We start from the raw sequence: 22,771 nt of genomic DNA, 5'->3' as shown, positions 1-22,771 counted from the left end.
GAAATTCAGTCCCATGGGCCATGGCGAACAAGGTAATATGAATGTTAATTAGTCATCAAGTGTTTATTGAAACTTATTGAAAGGTCTCCAGTCTTCAGATACGAGATTGCCCGGATCAGTACTTGCCATCACATCTAAAGCTATTGGGGACTCTCCAGAGTCACTAAATGTGTCACTGCTCTTTTGTTGGACAACCCCATCACATGCTGCATGGGGGGATATTCCACAAAACATGTTGCTGCTCTTTCCCTAGGTGAACCTTATTGGATCATTCACCGATTAGCCCATCAACTTCATGGATGAACACATTTTTTCAAGGTTAGCTTTAATCTATTGGCATTTTGCAGGGTCTCCCTTGATGCAGGTCTATATAAACAGGCAATTATGTTGTTATATCTGCATTGCTGCTCTTACCAACATGGCACCTTGTCAACATGCACCCAAGACGGCCACCATACCTGCTCCCACTGTTCCCATCCCCACCAGTGTTATTCACATCCCCACTGCTGTTATTCCTGTCCCTGTTGATGCTATTCCCGTCCCTGCTGGTGTTATTCCCATCCCTGTGGGTGTTATTCCCATCCCCACTGGTGTTATTCCCACCCCTGTTACCATTGTCCCCATCCCGGTTACTGTCACCATCCACACTGTCGTCACAGCAAATGCACTTACAAACCCTAATTGAAAATGCCAGCTCCCTCGTAGATATCAAGACTTCAGCCATTCTCAACCTATGGTGGATGAAGGGGAATGTTTTGACCTTGACAATGTCTCTGGTGATGATGATGATGAAGAGTATGGCCCGCCTGCACCTACCATTAGGGCTCCTGCAGCCCCTAGTCCACTTCAGACAGCCGCGCATAATGACCATCCCACCCAAACTACTCTCTTGGACACTGGTAGTCTAATGAAAAAGGCCAAAGGCACTGATGATTTCCATTTCTTTTTCAGGCTGGATGAAGTTACTGGGTGTAATACCTGCATACCTTGCGAGTGAGCATTATCTCTGTGATTCTTGTGTTCATTCTTATATCATTCACTAGGTGTTTGCATGAACTTGACCCAACATACAAAGTTACAATGTACAAAACCACCACCAGCAATACAGGCCCTCATCACCATGTATACCATCATCATACCCTCATTTACTTGGAGGAGGCAGGGCACCAGGGCTGGCCCATACAGATCAAGCCTTTAAACACTCTTCTTGATGAAGGATGGACAGTCACAGCAATATGCGAAAGGCTTAGAGATCCAACTCACACAATTGATTCGCTTGGAGATGTCCCTATTCATAATGATGTGCTGATCAGAACTGGACCACAAGGAACTCTGGAGGATGAAATTCCTAACTTCACCCTTGATGAGATGCATCAACAACTGGTGAGGTTTGTTGTGGCAGATGATCAAGTGAGTCACTGTTCACTTCCTATGTGCTATTGTTGATAACACCTTCAGGCCATCAACATCATTGAATGTCCAGAGTTTCACCGCTTAATTCACCTCCTATGGCCAGAATTGAACGAGAGTGATATCTACCATCACACAAAATTTCGCAAGTTGATCCTTGAGGCCTTTGATGAGTACTTTGAGGCCTTGAAAAAGGACCTTGTGGTAAGTACAGTTGTCTTAAGTCATGAAAAGTATCTTATATCTTTCAGATGGCACAGGGAAAGATTTCATTTACATCTGACCTGTGGTCAGACTCCATCCTCTGCCCTTTCATGGCGATAACAGCTCACTGGATTGCTAAAGATGCGAAAACTTCTGTGCTTGTCTTGAGGGCAGGGCTGATCGCTTTCAACCACACACCAGGGAGTCATGCAGGAGATTGTCTAGGCCAATTGATATTGGGCCTCCTTGATTGTGCCAAGGTAACAGAGAAGGTCTGTGTTTAGTTTTACCGGTGACATGATCTGAATCCATTTAGACTGGACATTTTACCCTAGACAACGCTGGTAACAATCACACTTCCATGCAAGAGTACTCACATCTACTGAAGGAACGCAGGATAGAATTTGATCCTATCGAGCACTGGATCCCATGCTTCCCCCATATTATCAACATATGTGTGAAACACATTGTTGACAAGTACTCAATTGCTGACTTTTCAGATGTGTTGGAGACATGGGTAGTCGGTGGTGAGACCATCGACAAGGCAGCATATGTCCAAGCCCTAGCAGGCAAAGCCCTTGATTGAGCTAGAGTGCTTGTACGCACAGTCCATGCATCGATCCAGTGCCATGACAGTTTCACACTCACCATTACCACAGGTAATGAGAATAAATGGTTCCTAGATCACACAGGTTCTCCCACATGGCTGCCTGTCATGCAACTCCTCCATGATGAGCCAACACATTGGGACTCAGTCTATGTCATGTTGAACTGCTTACGAACCCTTTGCCAGGTAAGCCTCCACCCCACTAGCGTCTGTCGCAGGCTAACGGTAGCCTAGGCTGTGGATATGTTCTTTCAGAACCCAAATCAACACCTGATTGCTGACAAGAGATTGACTCCAATGGAATGGCACTTTCTGCAGGATCTCGAAGTAATTTTGGAGGTCAGTGCTAATGTATTTTAAATCTACGATCTGTCTCACTGTCTGATATTAGGTACCGCATGCTGCTCAACAAGCAATGTCAAGTGAAAGCACTCCGACACTGAGTGGCGCAGTTCCAACCTTTGAAAGATTGATCAAGGGATGGAATCACATAGGGAACCACTTCCCGCACTTTGCGCCTCTGATTAGCATAGGCTTGTTGTGGGCAGATAAATATGATGATCGAATGGGCACCACCAATGCTTATGTGGTCTCTATGTGTCAGTTCTGCATTTTTTAATGGAAGTCTGATTCTCATTGTTACTTTTAGTCATCAATCCTGCTTCATGGATGACGTGGATGGAACACCATTGGGGTCAACCATGAACTAATGATGCCAAGAAATTTATCATTAAACTTGTACATATGTCTTTTGCCAATAATGGTGCAATATTGAATGTATTGTCTAGATGCATGCCAAGAGAGGGACCCTGGCCTCTGGTCCTGCACCCACTGTACGGGCAGTACAAAAGCCAAGCACGCTAGGTTCACGCCTCTATGGCCTTCCTGACATAGACATGCCATCAGATCACAACAGAGGTGCCCAAATGGTCCAACAGAAGTTCAATGCATACAGCACAGCTACTTGCAGCCCCAAAGGCACAAATATTCTCTCGTTTTGGATGGTAAGAGCCTCATATCTTCTCGAGCTACATTGTATTGACCATGGAATGTTGACCAGGCCTCTCAGGGCATGTTTCCGACAATCTATGCAATTGCCTTGGACTATCTCCCAATACAGGCATCCACTGTCCCCTGCGAGCGCATGTTCTCATTGAGTAGTGAGACTGACACGCAAAAACGGAACCGCCTTAGCCCCATGCTGATGGAGGCACTACAGATCATGAAGTTCATACTGAAAAAGATAGGCTCAACTTCACCAAAGGGTGGGCAGCATCACAGCGAGACATGGAATACAAGGTGCTACATGATGTAGAGCCTGGTGAGGTTTTCACATCTAACATTAGCAAAACTTCATCTGGCAGTTCCACACATGAAGTGCTCCTCAAAATTATCACAGACCAAGAGTGCAATGATGTTGAGGATGCTGCCATCATCTATGCATCACTATAACTACTTTTCTTGCTCATTGTTTACCTACTGGCACCTTACATCCTTCGCTCATCTATTGGTCTTAGTCTTTCCTCCTTTGCCTCATCAGTCACTCGTCTCTACTAGCCTTGCTGCCCTGCTTTCATGTTTACAACCTCATCATCTTCTTAACAGCCATGTGCCATGCATGCCCAAATATCTCAGATAAAGACCAGCATGTTCATATAATTACCATTCATTCACTGTCAGATATACTATAGAGTCAAATGTTGTTGTTGTTTGTTCTCAGGCTTCCTGCTTCCAATAAACGTCACATGCACCCTGTTGGACTTTTTGCGTGAATTTTGACAGATCCTCTAGAAAGGTCGTGAATTTGGTTTGTGCATGGGTATGGCCAGGGCATTCGAAGTTGCTTTGAACCATGGTCAGTAACCATTGCATTAAGCAAACCTTTGCCAGGGTGCCTGAAGTTGCTTTGAGCCCTGTGCTGCCCAGTAATTCACTCAAATGGCACCTTACTAGTACTCTTTGACACTCCACTCATACTATTTTGCTGGTACTGGATACCTATTCTATCTTCTACCACTACTCCTACCTCTCAGCACACAGCATCTGTGGACGAACTTGGCATCTCCACACCAACCTCAACACATATCTGCACTGAGTGCGTGCATGCAATGGGTCACTGGTTTACACACTACCCCACCCATTTCCTCAACACGTCCTACCTACGCTATGTCAGGTGGGTGCTTTCCGACAGCACGACACCCATCTGCCTTGAAGCTGTATGCGCTTTATCAGCCATTTCATCATCACAAGCAATCCCATCCACATCCACTGCATCCACAACTACCCCATCAAATGGGCCATCCACTCAAGCTTCCAATCCTGCACCCAAGCCTGAAGCTACTCAGGCTATGGTAGACTTCTTTGCTTCTGTCAAGGAAGATCAACCTACCATGTTCAATCCTACGAGTAGCAGGTAAGCAACGAATCACTGCCGATATCTCAGGGATGTTGCTAATTTTCGCACAGCCCAACATCCAACCACTTCCGTCAACAGCTAGTGCCTAATCCTTTTGTTCAGTGACAAATGACCAGTGCTTTTCAAGGCCAACCTTTTGGTTTCCCTGGTCAGATTCAACCGCAGGCTACTGCCTTCCCTCCCCAGTCCTTCCAGTCAGTTCAGCCTAACTCCTTTGGTCAGCAATCACCATCCTCTCAACACCAACATCAACCTTTCTCTACCTTCTTGCAACCACAAGGTGCAGGTTTCTTGCAGTCTCAAGCTACTGGTGCAAACCCATTTAGACAAAGCATGATGCTGCTGCAGGGGACAGGCATGCCCACTTTTAACTTTGGGGCAACAAATGCATTCTCGCCCCAATTGCAGCCTGCTGGACAAACCAACATACCATTCCAGCTTCCTTCCCAGCCTCAGCCATCACAGGCATTATTCACACAGTCCTTGAACGGATTTGCTATGCAGCCGCCTTCCACAACTACCCAGTTTGGACAGATTAATGGGGTGCATGCGTCATTCGACATCCCTACTCAACCTGCATCGACTCCCCTCACAACTTTTGGTGCAATGCAGGCGTCTTCAACCTCGCCGCCAGTAGCACAACCTGTCAAATCTCACCAGACTGGCTCATGCAATCCGTTTGGAGTGCCAACCATGCCAGCCCCACCAGTGCCAAAGCCACCAACACTGATGGAGCTGGCCATGGGTATCGGAAGCTTGAACAATATTCCACCTGCTAATTTTGCACAACCTCAGACCCAACAGCCACAACAGACAGGATTTTTTGGACTGCCAGGCACATTATGTGGTGAGTCATCGATATCGAGTGTTACCTTGTCCTTTGCATTCAGCTGAAAATCAGAGGACAGCAAATTTGGGCCTAATGGTTTTGGAATACTCAATCCCCAGAGCACATCCTCCACCACAACTGCATTGACTGCATCAGATTCTTTGTTTTCTTCCTCCTCACCACTGTCTATGCAACCTACTGGTGCCACCATCACCTCTTCCACTCCTTCTATGTCGCCTTTAGGTGGCCAGCTAAAGCCCCAAATTACCGGCTTCAGTGGTATCAAGCCATTTAAACCGATGTCATCCTTTGGGGCATCTTTGTTGGAATCGCTACCTCCAATACCACAGTCCAGTCCCACTATTCCTAGCATCACTGGTATGCCCAGCAACCTCTCTTCCACATCAGCCCTGAATGGGGCAACTTCTGCTTTTGGCACTGGTGTTTCAAGCATTGGGCAGCCTTCATCGAAGTGTGAACCTCTTGAAGGCCCAGAGCCTCAACCTGAAAAGCTCAACCATGATTTGCTCTCAAATTGCTCTATGTAGCCTGATGCCAAAATCTTTGAACACCTTGGACGACTGAACCTTGAAGATCCAGTGAACTCTGATGAAGAACTTGGAATGTGAGCTGAGGGCAACCACAATGATGAATTCCGCCCCAACAATGATGAGCAACTGAATGACATCGATGCGGCCCTTTTCATTTCACAGGGTGCTAATTTTGATTTATTTTTGTAAGATGCGAAAAGCTGGCTTGAGCTGGCTTACAGCACTTATTTCAGTTATATTAGCCAGACTGTGCCATGATTATGTAAGCAGAACTGTCTTTGCAGTTCCGGTCAAGCTGGTGAATTAGAACCGGCTACTGCCGGCATTAGCCAGAACCATGGCAACACTATGTCCCACACCCAGCATGACAAGCTACAGTATCTCTGTGTGGCTGTCATACCATGTTGGTGTAGCATAGCATTGAAGTCTCCTGCATGTACACTAGATAGGGCACTATAAGTGATGGAAAAACTTCTTCTGACCATCTGCACCACTGATTGGTCTTTTTCTGCGAGCTGGTGAGATGACAGACACTGGGACCATTGAAGAAATAGAGGGAGTCACTAAAAGGATCTGTGGGTCCATCACAATCTTGGGGGGTAACTGTCCTAGGTGCAGATGGAAGAGATAAATGCTGAGTGAGACGCTGATGTCCAGGCATAATCAAGACAGGGGGTGGGCCAGGAAGATAGAGGTCTAACTTGTGAGTCTGGTGGGGACATCACCATGCCTTGTTCATCCAAGGTTGACAGACTATAGTACTTGGGGGCAGTTCTTCCTGCATGGCAGATGCCGCTTCCAGAGTGGATACTTTGCGATGTCTAGGCTTAGGATGATGGACCGCCATAGCGCAGCACTGTAAGAGTCAATATAATGGGCGCCACACACCAACAACACAAAGTCAATTGGAGTAAGTGAGACACCAATGACTCAAAGTCACTTGGATGAACTTGTGAACAGAAGTCACCAACAATGTGAAGTCAGTTGGAGTAGCTGTGGGGCTTGATTATCAGCGACAGACAGGAGAGATCAATAAAGGTCAAGCATGCAGGCTGACCTGCACATTGAATGAAAAGAGAGGGAAAAAAAAATGAAGTATAACAAGCAGAAGCGAATGATCAACAGGATAATAATTCAGTATCAGAATGGGAAAATATGGAGGGAAAAGGTTTGCATCGTCCCTTCAGGTTAGCCCAATCAGGCATCGACCACATGTCATGGATGTTTTTGTCATCTCACTCAGGGAGGCACAAATGTGGGCAGAGTAAGATAATGGAAGGAAGTGGAGGATGGAGAAGGTAAATATAATAAAAATAAGAATAAGTCGGGACAAACTGCTCGAGTTGGTGGCCCCAGAGAATATGAACACATTATGTCCTATGCCTGTGCAGAAAAGTCAAGCAGAAGGCTGGAGAAACAAATACGCGCACCACACCACTAAAATGGGATTAGAGTAAACCACAGAAGCATCCATTATGGCTGAGGGAACATAATATTTATACACAAACATGGAAGAAAATGTAATATGCGATGTAGCATTATGAAATCATGATTACAGAAGGAGCAAGTGAGGAACAATGGGAGGCCTACTGAAGTGATCAAAAAACGTCTGAACATAAAATGCAGTCGCAGTGCGAGTGACTTCCCACAATTTTGTGTCCATAAAAGTCTCTTGCATGAGCAGCGATGTAAGAAGGGGCAGCACATCATCCCAAGAGCACAGCAGCTGTTGGAAACTGTCAAGGTATGGAAGAACACCAATTAAGGTGTTATTCCACATCCCGTAATTGTCCATCAGAAATGGCTCCGACCACATGACAAGGCCAGCCTCACCAGGGAAGATGGCATGCAGCAACTGTTTGTGACCAACCAGATCTTCTGCCCAGCATCCCTTGGCCAAGTGATGATCGAGATCCCTCAATTCATAGCAGAATCCAAGCTCAAACAACTCCCAGGTAATCTTTTGGGCAAGGAGCTGGGGAGGGTGGGTGAGACTGGCGACAGGGACCTGTTCACCACAAAATTCTACCATTCCTTCTGGTGCAAATAAATCTCCATGAGAGTCCACCATATCATCTCTGAACAAATCCTTCATCATTCCCTTGCACTTCTCCACCACAGTAAGAACTTTTTTTCAGGAGCTTTTGCTTTGGGTGCTGTGGCTTGTGATTGGGCAGAAATCCTGCTACCGAGGAAGTCACGCCATAGTTGAGGGGATGGGTAATTGTGAGGAGGGTTGTGATCAACCCACCTGATCTATATTGGACAACAGGTGAGCCAAGTGGCTATGTATCCCTGAAGGCGCTCCGGCAGCTTGGGACTGAATAGGAGACCTGGTTCGGGGAACCTGTATCCTCAGTCAATGATGTAGGGAGTGTGGACATGAGATGAATCCTTGATGCATCTTTTGAGGGCATCATCCCAATGAAGCATTGACGGCAGGAAGTAGGGGCTCTCAGGATCTTTCCATTTGTCCCTAATGGATTCACCTGACTGGTTGTGGTGCACAGGCCAAGCATCTTTGACGTCTAATATTTAGTAGTTAGTTGTGATACATAAGAAACAGGGGCGAGTAGTACTTACAGGGCTGGTGCCTGTGCTTCTTGTTATGATGTTTTGGAAGGGCCTTGCCTGCAATGGATGGTTGAGAGGATGGCCCAGCAGTAGAAGAACTGGGTGCAGATAAGCTGCTCGACAAAGGACCTGACAAAGGACCTGGCTTGGGGTCTCTGAATGTTGTGCCCCCATAGAGGCGGCAAACATGAAGCTGACGATTGTGGCTGCCTGGGCCACGATAGATGATTTCATACGGTCGAATTTTGTTGCCCTCTGCATACATTGCAAGGATGATTTGATCAGGACGGGTGAGTAAAATGGGCTGTTTTACTGTCATATTCAAAGGTATGTATGCCATGGTGCAGACATACCAAACAGGGATACCAGCAATGTACAGCTTGTTGCACGTGTCACTGTTGTGCATGAAGGTGCCCATCCACTCCAAGTCGACGATGGCAGTCCTGTCACCGGCAGTGATACAAGGCTGAGCAAGGAGGATCCAGTCCATGAATGAATAAATCTTGAGAAACAGCCGTTGGGCATCAGTCATGAACATGAGAAGGTCGCAGAATGTAAGGGGATGCGTCTTCAACCATGAGATGCCATGTCGAAGGGACAAGATGCGACTGACAACAGTATCATTCTTGCCTTGCCAATTAGCTCTCCAATCCTGCACCTGCTTCTCTGCCAGTTTGCAAAGAGAATCCAAGCCTTTGACCTTATCCATTGTGAGTGTGCCTACAGGGAATGAGTTGCCTGGGATTGGCTTGAAGTCTTCTTGGGTGGGAGTGAACCAAGCCCAATGTAGTGGATGTGGGGAAGGGAATGCCTCCTTTCAAGGAATGCAAGTTGAATTGCAAAAAACGTGATCATAAGCTTGAGGCCACTGAAAGCAATCTATTGGACTGAAATGACCATCCACACAAGCCTGTATGTTTTCCTCTTCAAAATGGTGGAATGCAGGAACGAAGTCCATGTTTGGTGTTGTGATAACCAAATTTCCTTGGACAGCAATGGTGCAGGTGTCATAAGCTTGCAGCCATCCTGTAGTATGTATGGACATTAGTAGGATACAGATGTCAGAAATAACCCCTCCTACCATCCCAAAGAGTTGTGTTGCTCTTGAACATCGATAGAGTGGTGGGCATGATGAAAACTGCCAAGTTGATGTAGCACACACTTGATGAAAAGTCACAATGCACCTGAATATGATATCGTGAGAGTGTAAGCACTGGTTATCATACAATACGTGATAAAGAGTACCTACCACAAAGGAAGACAAATGTAAGGAATCTAATCTGCGAAACATGAGATCAGTAGACAGTGGAGCAGGTGAATGTATGAAAGTCTCACTGATTAGATGCAGGAGTGAAAACAGTGAGATTGCACAAGGCAACACTGATGAACTTGAGGTGGGAGTGATGGCAGTGACACACCAAAAGAGGGTCTTTAACCCTACTGGTGCAGCAATGAATGAGCGACCAGGGCGACCCTCAAGATGCGAAGTCTAGGAGTGGATGATCAGCAATGCGAAGTCAACTGAACAAAGATCGAATGGCACAAAGCCAGTTCAAGCCAAGAGAGGACTGGGCACAGAAAAGGACGATGACAATGGCAAGGGTGAGGGCAATGACAAGGACAAGGACAGGGACAAGGACAAGGACAAGGACAAGGACAGGGACAAGGACAAGGACAAGGACAAGGACAAGGACAAGGACAAGGACAAGGACAAGGACAAGGGAAGGAGATGTTGAGGGAAATAGTGGTAGTGGAGATGTCGAGGGAAATGATGAGTAGGAAGGAATAAAGAATTACAAGGAATATTGAGTCAAAATCAATCATTCTGGGACTTTCCCAGAGTTGGCTAAGTTTGGTTGCCAAACTTGCCAAACTGTGGGAAAGTCCCAGAATGATTGATTTTGACTCAATATTCCTTGTAATTCTTTATTCCTTCCTACTCATCATTTCCCTCGACATCTCCACTACCACTATTTCCCTCAACATCTCCTTCCCTTGTCCTTGTCCTTGTCCTTGTCCTTGTCCTCATCATCGCCCTTGCCCTTGCCATTGTCATCGTCCTTTTCTGCGCCTGGTCCTCTCTTGGCTTGAACTGGCTCCATGCCATTTGATTTTTGGTCAGTTGACTTTGTGTTGCTGATCATCCACTCCTAGACTTCGTGTCTTGAGGGTCACCCTGGTTGCTCATTCGTTGCTGCACCAGTAGGGTTCAAGACCCTCTTTTGGTGTGTTGCTGCCATCACTCCCACCTCAAGTTCATCAGTGTTGCCTTGTGCAATCTCACTGTTTTCACTCCTCTATCTAATTGGTGAGACTTCCATACATTCACATCAGACTGATATCTCCACTGTTTTCAGGAGATTCTCATTCTTCTGTCCTCATTCATAATCTAATTATTTTCAAAGCTAGCTTTTTATGCATACAGCACTGTACGTGGTTAACACCTCTGAATTATAAGAAACTGAATTAATTCTTTCATTTTTGGTGCTAGCGGAGTTTGGCTTTCAGGGTGATCACAGTAGTGCCCATTCATGTTATAAAGGCAATCCTCCAAATTCTGAGCATCTCATCCCCATAATATCATTGCAAGCATTCTTAGCATTTCCCTACTGATTATTGCCTTGCCCAACTTCATGTTGCAAAACATTGTTGAGAAAACTTTGAGTTCTCAACTTAAATTCTACGTATCTTCGTGATTGTTGGAATATTATTTCAACCTCACATCTGCCTGATGGAACCCTGGCATGCAATGTGACGAAGACCAGAACAGTAATAGCTCTTGATATTTTGTCTTCACTAACTAACTGTGCCCTATATCAAGACCTGCAGGGCAAAACATCCTATGGAGTCCGATGCTGATGACATGGAGGCAAGTTGATCTTTTTCAAATTTTTAGAATGATTTTTGATGTTATTGATGTTCTAGCCCCCGAACATCCCAAACCCCACCGCCATGCAGGCCCCAAGTCTGTCGTCAGCAACAAAAACTGAGAAGAGGTAAGCCATGTGGTCATATCATTGTTGGTATCACCATTAACTTCTTAGCTGTCTGTGCATTGACCCCGACCAAAGTCCTGTCCCCTTCCACAGTCCTCCACACAGTCAGGTCCCATGACCTCATCAGCTGAGGAGGGGATTTTTCTCTCAAATTTTTCGAGGCGCCAATCCATCCAAAAGATGTCTGCCTACAACAATTCCAAAGCTGATACTGACAGGGTAGCTATGGATGGTGATGAGGAATCAGGCAAGCACCTTTTATTTGGTGAACATCTACCTTAACTCAATGTTTGCTAGCTCCTGCCCCTGTCTGCAATTCAGTAGTTGTCACAGTAGGCGACAAGAGCATTCCAGGTCTGTCGCTCCAAATGTTGCATTTTGAGGTCAACTAACTGTAGTTTTAGTTTCCACTGCTCAAAGCCAATTGGACAAGCCAAAGGATGCCACCGATGTTTGCAAGGATACATCAGGTATGTAATTTTGAGCCATTCTTATTTTCTATCCCACTTACAGTTTTTAGTGTCTACTGCCCAAAGCAAATCAAATGTTGCAGTTGCTCTCCCCTTGCGTAGGTCGGATGCCACCAAGATGACACCTACCACAGTCAATGAAGCTCTGAATCAACACCACTCAGGAGATGTCACAGCAGGCGACAAGGACACTTTGGGTCTGTCACTCCCAGCATTAGATTACTAGGTCACATCTAACTATCCTTTTAGTCTCCACTGCTCATCAATCAGACAAGCCAAAGGAAGCCACTTACATTTGTAATGATACCTCAGGTATGTCATTCTGAGCTGTTCTTATCTTCTAGTTCACTTACAGTTATTTTAGCGTCTACTGCCCAGAGCAAATCAAACATTGCAGTTGTTCCTCACCCATGTAGGTCGGCTGCTGCAAAGTCCTACACACACAACCACAGCGATGGTGCAGAGAGTTCACCCTCTGACAGTGACTGGGCTGCTGACGAAGAAAAGTGCAAAAAAGCTGCGCATCCTTCTGCCATTGATGGTGATGACAATGGTGACAATCCCCCTCCGTCTCCACTCCAATTGACCTGTGAAGGAAAAGGAAAAGGCAAAGCCAAGGCGTTTGATGAGGGTGACAATGACGAGCAGGACTATAATGAGGAACAGGAGGTCAATGAGGATAAGAGTGACGAAGGCCCCACCAAGAAGGGAAGGCTGCCATTGGAAGCAGTCTCCAAGGTGCAGGAACTTGGGCGAACCACCATCGAAGCAGCAAAAGCATTAGGGATAGAATATAGCAAAAGTGCGAGGGTGATCCTCATTGAGGCAGGGCTGGCCATGAAGGCAATGCGCAAGGAGTCTCCTTGGAATCAGCACCAAACATGGTTCAAGACTTTTAGCCCCCCCTCTCAAGAACATATGTATATTCCTTTGCGGGTGTGTGTGGTATGCTTACATTCTTCGCAGAGGATATCAAAGCTTGGAAGGAGGAGCAAGCAGCACACTACAAGGCCCATCCATACAAAGACCCCAAACATGCAGCATTGTGGCAGAAGATTCAGGAGTATTGGGATGGTTCACTTGCTGGTGCAACTGAGGACTTGATGTCACGATCTGCTAGTTCTCTGATGCTGCGCATTCATGATGATTTTTCAAAAGCGGTGAGTCTCACATTAATAGGACATTGATGGAGAGACTAAGTATTACACAGGCTGGTTACTGGTACCACACCCATGGTATTCATATTTCTGGTGTTGCAATATTTCCTGGTCATGAGGATGCTGGCTGCCAAGCATCAGGGTTTTTCTCTGGGTCTGATATCATGAAGGACATCATCAATGCATGACAACTTGACATCAGTCGTATCTTGGATGAGCTCACAACCATACTCAAGTGCTTTTTCTGACAATACTGCCAGATATTGCTCACTTCATTATAGGTACAAAGACTTAGAGGCTGCGCAAGCAGAAGGGATATCTTTTATTTTTCTCCCTTGCTCTACCGCTGTCCCAAATGGCACGCTTTTGTGCAACGGCAAGTCTGCTAGGGACAGGAACAGAAAAGTCGCACCAATGATCATCAGCAAGAAGTTTGGTATGTTTTATTTTATTTTATTGTGTCACTAATTTACTGATGGCATGTCTGATTGGTAGCTGAAGCTGGCCATCTGCTCAAAACCTCAAACAACAGGTGGTTGGACATGCTCAATACTCTTTATGTTGAGCAGCTGTTCATCCTTAACTGGCCTGCCAGTGTACCGCCCCCCAGCCCCAATTTTGATCTCAAAGCATTGTCAGCAAGCCAGTTGTGTGCACTGGTAGTTCCTTACCTGAGGATGCATCTTGGGGCAATGTATAAGGTTGACTTAGGTCAAGATGATGAGGATGATGATAGTGAGGCAGAAACTGCAAAGACAAAGAAGCATAAGGGTAAATCCAAGAAGTCGAACAACAACAGAAGGACGAAGGGTACAATAGTAGAGGAGCTGGACATTGTGTTGTCCATTAGAGAGTGGTCTGAGTGTATGTTTTTAGTTGTCTCTTTCATGCACGCACTAATGATACTACAGTTGATGTTGAACATTTAGAGTCTCAGTCTCCCTCAATGTATTCGATCCCCTTGGTCATTGACATGAATGGCGAGGTCCTCCGTGAGCTTCAGGACTCAGTCAAGTTTTTCAAGGACTTCCCCCTCCCAGATCAAGCTAGTACCAAGCAGGTAACTGAAGAGCTCCCTTTGTCTGACCAAGAAGCTGTGCACTTGACTCCAGTAGCTTTGTGCCCAACTCAGGTGGCTTTGCACCCAACCAAAGTAGCTCTGCGCCCAACCCAGGTGGCTTCACGCCCAACCCAGGTAGCTCCATGCTCCAACCACAGAGCTCCATGCTCCAACCATAATGCTAGGCAATCTCACCAGGAAGCTTCATGCTTGCCTCAGCCCACCACTGGGAAATTTGTCAGGGTCTTCCACCCTCATCTCCTCCACTAACACCATCAACAATTGTCTTGTCTTCAAGTCCTGGGTCTACCATTCTAGTTTCCTTATATGCCCATGATTCTGTGCACCCCCCTACTTCTTGGTATGAGCATTCTCAGTATGAGCGTCCTCATTATGAAGGTCAACATCAACGTGGTGGCCTATGTGACAACAGTCATACTTTGCCCTATGATTCAGATACTCACAAGCAGATGTGGGACAACTATGAAACTGCACGCGAGGCTGGTGACTTGGAGAACAAGACAATAGTGGAAAGGTACCATGCCAGGTTGCAAGGTAATAAGTATGTTATTCTTCTAATGTTAATGTATCTCAACTAACTGTCATATATTTTCCTTAGTTGCCATATCCTGTCTGGTCATCCTCAGTCACACCCACCTCCACCAATTGCCAGCACCTCCCGTTCTCAGTTGCCAGCGCGTTCCTCACATGCACCTGTCTCTCACCATTCTCAGTTGCCAGTGCATTCCTCACATGCACCTGTCTCTTGCCGTTCTGGTTCCTCTCTGTGCCGTCATCATCCATGTGCCTGATCTCCTCATTTCTGCCCTGCATCTCCCAATCACCGTCCAATCATTGATGTCAATGAGGTGGACGAAGATGAGTATAACTAACTTTTACAGCCTCAGCTTTCTCCATAGTGTCTACAACTCGAGTCCTTGGCTTATAATTCAGTGATCTTCATTTTGTTTATTCTACTTCCTCATCATCCTATGCATCCCATGTCTCTCAATCCTATGTATTCTCCTCTCATGTATATCCACCCTCATATGACACATGTCTCCACCTATGATATCACTTATGTGCATTACATATGCCCACCCCGTTATGCTCTATCCTCCATTTAATTCTAGTGATTGACTGCCCTGTTTCAGATGTTGGCACCTTAGTGAACATTGAGCTGCAACATTGTCTTTTTGTATTGATTGAGCTGTTGTGCCATTTTCTCCTTCACCTTTCCAGTAAATAAGACTTTAACTGGCAAAATGAAGGAGGGGTCCAGCATTGCAACAATATTGCGGTGAGGTGTGGGGAGAAAAGGGTGGGGGCTTTCTGTCAAGTCTGTGACTCAGTCTGCCCTTATTTACATCTTTCAATTGAATTGTAGCAGGATTCTTACCCTCAGAACCAGAAACCATTTGAGATAGTGAGTCTAATTCTGAGCACCATGACAACTAGAGGGAAGGGCTGGACTTCATGTCCTACAAGATAGTATTGCATATAGATATTACATAATAAATTTAATATGTGCACAACACCTTGGTCTTTCTTGATAAGGGCAAATTAAAAAGTAACTATGGTCCTTCCCCCCCTGATCTGGTCCTTCCCAATTATTTTAAAAAGCACATATGGTCCTTCCCTATGACAGTATAAAATACCAGTAGTCTTTCCCAGTTAGTTTAAAACATACTAATGGCCTTTCCCATTGTGATCTGGTCTTTCCTGGTTAGATTAAAACATACTAATGATCTTTCCCATCATGATCTGGTCTTTCCCTCTGACAGTAAAAAATACCAGTGGTCTTTTCCCTCCTGATATGGTCTTTCCCCTCATGATCTGGTCTTTCCCATTGCTACGTGGTCCTTCCCAATGACAGTGAAAAGTATCAATGGTCTTTCCCCTCATGATCTGGTCCTTCCCAATGACAGTGAAAAGTACCAATGGTCTTTCCCCTCATGAGCTAGTGTTTCCTGATTAATTTAAAAAGCACCAATGGTCTTTCCCCTTGCAAGCTGGTCTTTCCTGATTAATTTAAAAGCACCAATGGTCTTTCCCCTCACATTCTGGTCCTTCCTAAACAGTATAAATTATACCAATGGTCTTTCCCCTCACAATCTGGTCTTTCCCCTCATGATCTGGTCCTTCCCAATGATGGTGAAAAGTACCAATGGTCTTTCCCCTTGTGAGCTGGTCTTTCCCCTTGCAAGCTGGTCTTTCCCCTCACATTCTGGTCCTTCCCAAACAGTATAAATTATACCAATGGTCTTTCCCCTCACAATCTGGTTCTTCCTGATGATGGTGAAAAGTATCAATGGTCTTTCCCAGGGACTGAGGTCTACCTGCATCTGTACCCACAGTATACCTGTTAAGAACCATGTTGCTCAAGGGGGAGAGAGACTGACTCAGAGGGGCTTGGCCTCAGCTCGTATGCTGTGCCCCTTACCTGAGTATGTGCCCTTCATTTCGTATGAGGTCCAATGATGGTCCGATGAAGTCCAGAGGACTTCCAGAGGAGCGCGGGAGAGTTCTGGAGGAACACAGGAAGTGCTCAGGAAAGTTCCCACTGCAAGGTAATACTTCTACAGGAAACAGGATGGAAGGATAGGAGGACAGGAGGACAGGAGGACAGGAGGACAGGAGGACAGAGGACAGAAGGACAGAAGGACAGAAGGACAGAAGGACAGAAGGATAGGAGGACAGGAGGACAGGAGGACAGGAGGACAGGAGGGCAGGAGGACAGGAGGACAGAGGACAGAAGGACAGAAGGACAGAAGGACAGGATGTCCGAAGGTATGGAGGGCGGAACATCTGAAGGTACGGAGGGCAGAATGTCCAAAGGACAGGAGGTCTGGAGGTCCAGAAGGAATAGGGGCTACATCAGACGAAGTCCAATGTAGAAACAAACAGAGGTAGACTACCCTAAGGTAGAGTTGGAGAGACAGGGATTGGACCTAAGTCCAGAAAGAGGGTAAGTGCCGGAAAGGCGGAACTCTGGCCTAGGGAATCAATCCCTAGGCCTGATGGGTAGGACAGACTTAGGTGGACCAAAGTCCAAGAGATGATTGGGCAAGTCTAAGTTGATATTCAAACTAAGGAACTACAGGAGTATCTACAGGGGTTATATACTGAACAATATCTGAGGGGATCAGTAAGCAAAGGAGCAAGGCTATGTACGAGCATGTGGAAACACATTAGTAAGTAAGACAGAACATAAGTAAATGGACTTGGAGATGAAGACTTGTACAAGGATCAATAAGCAAGACGGCAGAAGAGGTAACCGAAAGCCGGAAAGCAGAGAATGCCTAAATGGGGATAGGCGCAGGATATTGGACAGAGGGTGGGAATAGGTCCAGAGCTAATATCCGGAGGTCCGGAGATCTGGGGATCCGGAAGACAAGGTGGATACAGGACCAGGATATGAGAAGGTGGATAGAGTCCAGAATCTGAGATGAGGTGAAGTCCGGATGTCTTGCTAGATGGAGTGTACATAGGGTGGATGGGACAGGGGGTTATGGTTCAGGCTAGCAGTGGAGATCTGATGGTCCGGAGCTCAGGGGTAAATCTGGAGCGTAGTCGATCCTGCTGAGGTGTGGAGCACACAGCAGAAGGGGATCTGGGAATGAGTTGGATATGAAGTGTGGTCCAGACGTAGGCTCGGAAGGCGTAGGAATATGATGGAATGTGGGTCCAGATTGTGGGATATGACAATACCCATACTCATATTACTCAAGGGATACAGTGATTCCAGCATCTTGCAAAACAGATGACCCCCCTCAGGGTATGCATGTTCTCAAGGGATACAGTAATTCCAGTGTCTTGCGAGGCAGCTGACCCCCCCCCCCCCCAGGGTGCACATATTCTCAAGGGATACAGTAATTCCAACATCTTGCAAGGCAGCTGACCCCCCTCAGGGTATGCATATTCTCAAGGGATACAGTGATTCCAGTGTCTTATGAGACCAGAGATCCTGCCTATTCACCAGGGATAGTGATTCCATCATCTTCTCATCTCAGCTTACGCATTAGCACAGTAAAACCATGGGTACCATGAGCTCTACCTGCACCTAATCCTGCTATCAATTTCGAAAATTTATCGTGAAAATTTGGCCACAGTAGGACCCCTGACACCCCTTCGCTACAGGGAATCCCAATGTATCTGTGGTCCAAAGCTACTCTGTGGTATTTCCTGCCTGATTTTTATAATGATCCTTGGACCATTCCCGCTACATCACATTTTGGTCCCTGTATATTCAGGGAAATACCCTTGAACATGGGCCGGACCTCCCCAAAAGCACCTCTTAGGCCTTTACTGCTATAGACATAATACAACCTAAGAGGTACCTAAAATGGGGTGACCAAAGTGTCTTGTATATTTACTGCATTGTAAGGATTCCATATTCTCTACACCCCGACCAAGCTCTAAAATGAACACCAATGAACCACGCGGTCGCAATCATCCACGTGACTCATTGATGTGAAGAGTGCAACTCTTTGCATCCAAGTTATGTGGATACATTCCTTCATCTCCCTTGTCCATTTTCTTTCATTACCTTACCTTGTGCTCAGACCTCACCATCTCCTTGTCTCACCGAAGTATTTTCACCTCGCCTTACACTTCATGTTCTCGTTCCAGCCTAGTCAAGTATTCGAAAACGTATATATACTGCTCATGTACTCTCCTACCTACAGCGAATCTTAGAGTCAGATTCCCACTCCAAGAACAACTGAAAAGTCCTTCAGAAAGTCTCTGTCGCGGCCAATTCCCAACTCGTCTCGAAAATATCCAACTCGTCTCTCTTCAGAATCGTTTTAATTGCAATTCCCTACCAAACTCGCACTTAGCCTTACAGCATCCATCTATAACTTGCGTGGTCGTCCATTAATATAGACCCTTACACTCCACAAACATGTCCAGGAGGTCACAAGAAGAAGCTTGGTTTGTCTGCAAAAGAGTACAGCAAGGTATGAGTCTCCTTACTTGCCATGCATGCTTATGATGACAATGCAGACGATCAACCATTCAGATCACAAGCACTTTGGCTTCTGTTCGCAGAAACAGACAACTGAGTGATGGTATCCATGAAGATCCAAATGTTCGTGTGTATTCATCACAAGAAAGCTGTGGCAAGAGTACATGGCCCTCGATGACCTGCATGTTACAGCATTGATGGCATGCAAGCCACGAGCTGTCATTTATTGCTGAGACTTCATTTGTGCACGCACCATTGAACTTGCGAGTTGGCGCGTCTGCTTTGATACCTAAGATGAAGAAGGGGAAGGCAAAGGAAGATGTGTTAGAAAATCTTCCCGTGGATATGCAAGAAGCTTTGATTTTGAAAGATCTCTATGTTTTGATGGTATGTCGAGTGGTTGTTATGTGTGTGAGGTGTATGGCTGTTTTGTTTTGTATCAGCCAGAACAACCTACAATCTTGTTTGTGTCAGGTGTTTGATCACCACTTCCACTTTGCCATTCATCTCAAATTTTGACCCTCTCCCTTTCCTTCGTTTCAGTTCATATTCGACACACAATTACAACAATGACTGGACCTTTGGTGTTCCCACTTGACTTTGTAATTGTTCTTGAGAAATTCGGTTTTCTTCCTGGTTCTCATGCTTCTGCCCCGTATTTCACCTTGTCCTCACCTGAGTCTCTATGGGGCATTGAGGGAATATATGTTTCTCATCATTCTGAATAGTAGGCAGAAGATGACGACCGACTAAAGGGAATATGTTTTGCTGTATCCTCCCCCCCTAGGTTTGTCTGACAGCTCAGAGGAAACCATCCTCGCTCATACTTTTTATGGATTCATCCCTTCGCTAATGGAATGGATAGTGCCTCTCAGTACTTACTACACTGCTATCTCCTCTTTTGCAGAGACTCGCAGCAACCTCTATTTTGGGCCTGTCAATCATGCACTCTGCGCTGCCATCCGGGACGTGCTCAAGGTCAATTTCCCCCATTGCTCAGGTGTTGTCTTACTTACCCCTTGAAAGTGTTGGAAATCAATCCATCAACATAGTAGTATAGATATTTCTTTTTGTTTGGTGTCGCGTTCACTACCTTCAACGTACTTACTAAATACGGTAACTCCGCTCCAGGTACATTCGCTCGTCTCGTTTTCCCCTTCTTCCCCAGTCTGTTCATACTCGACTGGGGTAAGTCTCACTATATGATACTCACATTCCTTACTGACGTAGTACAGGACTTACGAAGTCCTTGTCTCTTTAGGTACATACTATATTAGTCTGTTCATACTCAACTGGGGACTTATGAAGTCCTTGTCTCTTTAGACATGTGACGTCTCTTAGGTTATGAGCCCTGCTTGACGCAGGTACTGATATTGCTATCAAGACCCATCAGACACTCTCGCACATTGTGAACTCCTGAAATATACCATACCCATTGCATATCACCAAGATCAATATAACACGTGTTTTGAACCATGACCAAAGACCCTCGAGGGTGTGTCGGAATGCTCGGACCCGCTATGTTTGACCAACCAACACATTCACCCACAAACATTGGAATCCCAACTATGAACAACTCACGTTCGCCCTCACATTCGCGATCTGCCACACCTCACTGTCCAAACATCATTGATGAAAACACATCTGATGAAGATGAGACTCACTTCACACTGAAGAAGTCCATTGACCCATCAAAATTCACCCATCTCCTTCGTCTACATCCCAAGCTCACATCTACCAACTACTCAACCTGGACAAGCACTGTATACCATGCACTTGAGACCATTGGGCTACATGTTTATGTAGACCCAGACTTCATGCAGCCACTACACAGCTTACTCAATGAAAGACACCACCCTGTCCATTGGAGCAAAGCAAACATGTTTGTCTGCTCAGTCCTCACCTCATGCATGACGGAGGAAGTTATAGCCCAATTAGCGCACCTTCAGCATGCCTCCAAAATCTGGACAGATGTGAAATGGCTATACTTGGGTACCACAGTGACAGATTGGACACTTGTCATGGCTTCTCTCGTCACCACCAAATATAATGACAGGGAAGACATCAATGCCCATATAGCAAAGATGAAGGGCTATTGCCATGATCTCATCCTAATGCGACGGGACATCAATGATGAGTTATTTGTGTGTTTCCTACATATATCCATGCTGGCAGCTTGGAACTATGTGTTTGCAGCTCTCCCTGACCATTACAAATCTGTCAAAGTCGAACAGCGAATCAGGGACGAGTTCAGCGTCCGTACAAGCCAATCAGGCACATCCAGTACCATGTACCAAGCCTCACATGGAAACAAAGGCCGAAGCAAACTCAGCCATACACCCATACCAGGCCAACCTTTCTGCGAGAACTGCAATATCTCTGGTCATTGGACCAAAGAATGCTACTCAAAAGGTGGTGCAAAGCAAGGTCAGGGACCCCATCGTGACAAGCAGAAGCCAAAGAGAGATAGTAATAAGGGGGACAAGAAGGATGACAAATCCCACAAGGGGAAATACAGGTTGAAGTCAGGCAAGAAAGCCAACCAAGCTGTTGTGGACAAAGATTCCTCAGACACTGAACACTCATCCTATATCACCAGTCCTCCCTCTCACTCCCGTTTTGGCTGGATCCTTGATGGGGGATCAACCACTCACATATGCACTGAACGAACAGCCTTCGCTACCTTCACCCCATCAGAGGAGCATATCCAAGGGATCATGAAAGACGGACCTGTACTCCAAGTCCTTGGACATGGATCGGTACTAGTTAATGTCTCCATGAAGGGACGTCCTGACTGTATTGTCAAATTGACAAATGTTCGATACTGTCCCAATGCCCATGACAACCTGATGTCAGAAGGGCTGTATGACCGAAAAGGGATGAGATCACGAAGTGAAATGGGCGACTCACCATTAAGAAACCCAATGGTGAGATTATGATGGAGGGAAGACTAACCAACAACCTATACGAGATCCATAGTGTCATTGCACCACCCACTGCGAGACACGATATTGCCCTCTCTACCCATTCAGCAACCAACTCGAATTATGGCATGCTCGCTTTGCCATATCAGCCTCGATAACCTCCGCTACCTCACCCGACATAACCTCGTGACAGGTATGGACCTCCGAGGCAATGGTGACCTCCCACCATGCAACGATGTGCGAAAGGGAAACACCCCAGGCCCCCTTCCCATCTACCGCAACTCAAGCAAAGAAAACTCTTGATCGCATCCATATGGATCTCCAAGGTCCATTCGACAAATCCATTCAAGGCTATCTCTACACCCTTGCCATTGTCGATGACCATAGTCGAAAAGGGTGGAAGGAATACTTGAAGTCGAAGGACCAAGCCCCAGCCTTCATCAAGCACTCATCAAACGACTCGAGACATACACTGAACATCATGTCAAGATAGTACGCTCTGACTGCAGGGGTGAATTCATCAACTCGACACTGGGAAGTTATTTTGAGCAGAAGGGCATCACACACGAATTTTCAGCCCCTCGTACACCTCAGCAAAATGGAG

General features: G+C 46.0%; 5 protein-coding genes across 5 annotated transcripts; 4 read left to right on the top strand and 1 right to left on the bottom strand.

Annotated features, from left to right (window-relative positions):
- Positions 1-418: 418 nt before the first annotated feature.
- On the top strand, positions 419-997 carry BJ212DRAFT_1300909 (uncharacterized protein; the record flags this gene model as incomplete). Its single annotated transcript, XM_041333053.1, has 2 exons — positions 419-628; positions 695-997. The coding sequence occupies 2 exons, from the start codon at positions 419-421 to the stop codon at positions 995-997; spliced, it is 513 nt and encodes a 170-aa protein (XP_041191255.1).
- A 3,332-nt stretch (positions 998-4,329) lies between these two features.
- On the top strand, positions 4,330-6,014 carry BJ212DRAFT_1482398 (uncharacterized protein; the record flags this gene model as incomplete). The annotated part of the gene is made up of 4 exons (XM_041340413.1): positions 4,330-4,634; positions 4,688-4,707; positions 4,765-5,484; positions 5,539-6,014. The coding sequence occupies 4 exons, from the start codon at positions 4,330-4,332 to the stop codon at positions 6,012-6,014; spliced, it is 1,521 nt and encodes a 506-aa protein (XP_041191254.1).
- Positions 6,015-8,766: 2,752 nt separating this feature from the next.
- On the bottom strand, positions 8,767-9,012 carry BJ212DRAFT_1209617 (uncharacterized protein; the record flags this gene model as incomplete). The annotated part of the gene is made up of 1 exon (XM_041329202.1): positions 8,767-9,012. A coding segment is annotated over one exon (246 nt), but the record flags the coding sequence as incomplete, so codon positions are not given.
- Positions 9,013-11,767: 2,755 nt separating this feature from the next.
- BJ212DRAFT_1482395 (uncharacterized protein) lies at positions 11,768-15,086 on the top strand (the record flags this gene model as incomplete). The annotated part of the gene is made up of 14 exons (XM_041340412.1): positions 11,768-11,852; positions 11,885-11,941; positions 11,992-12,057; positions 12,108-12,254; positions 12,307-12,369; positions 12,422-12,993; positions 13,044-13,217; positions 13,268-13,368; positions 13,417-13,449; positions 13,496-13,650; positions 13,710-14,078; positions 14,126-14,409; positions 14,460-14,836; positions 14,894-15,086. The coding sequence occupies 14 exons, from the start codon at positions 11,768-11,770 to the stop codon at positions 15,084-15,086; spliced, it is 2,676 nt and encodes an 891-aa protein (XP_041191252.1).
- Positions 15,087-18,655: 3,569 nt separating this feature from the next.
- Positions 18,656-18,995, top strand: BJ212DRAFT_1365305 (uncharacterized protein). Its single transcript, XM_041336065.1, has 2 exons — positions 18,656-18,734; positions 18,776-18,995. The coding sequence occupies exons 1-2, from the start codon at positions 18,698-18,700 to the stop codon at positions 18,970-18,972; spliced, it is 234 nt and encodes a 77-aa protein (XP_041191251.1). The 5' UTR covers positions 18,656-18,697; the 3' UTR covers positions 18,973-18,995.
- Positions 18,996-22,771: the final 3,776 nt, after the last annotated feature.

This window comes from Suillus subaureus (assembly GCF_016647635.1).
Source record: "Suillus subaureus strain MN1 chromosome Unknown BJ212scaffold_23, whole genome shotgun sequence".
In the NCBI taxonomy this organism is placed as follows: domain Eukaryota; kingdom Fungi; phylum Basidiomycota; class Agaricomycetes; order Boletales; family Suillaceae; genus Suillus; species Suillus subaureus.
Note: the sequence above shows the minus strand (reverse complement) of the source record. Positions and strands in the feature narration are given on the sequence as shown.

Bases quoted from the DNA above. Each gene is read 5' to 3' on its own strand.
- BJ212DRAFT_1365305 (XM_041336065.1), top strand. From the start codon at position 18,698: ATGAACACCAATGAACCACGCGGTCGCAATCATCCAC. The intron at 18,735-18,775 runs GTGACTCATTGA...TTTGCATCCAAG, and splicing joins ACGCGGTCGCAATCATCCAC to TTATGTGGATACATTCCTTC.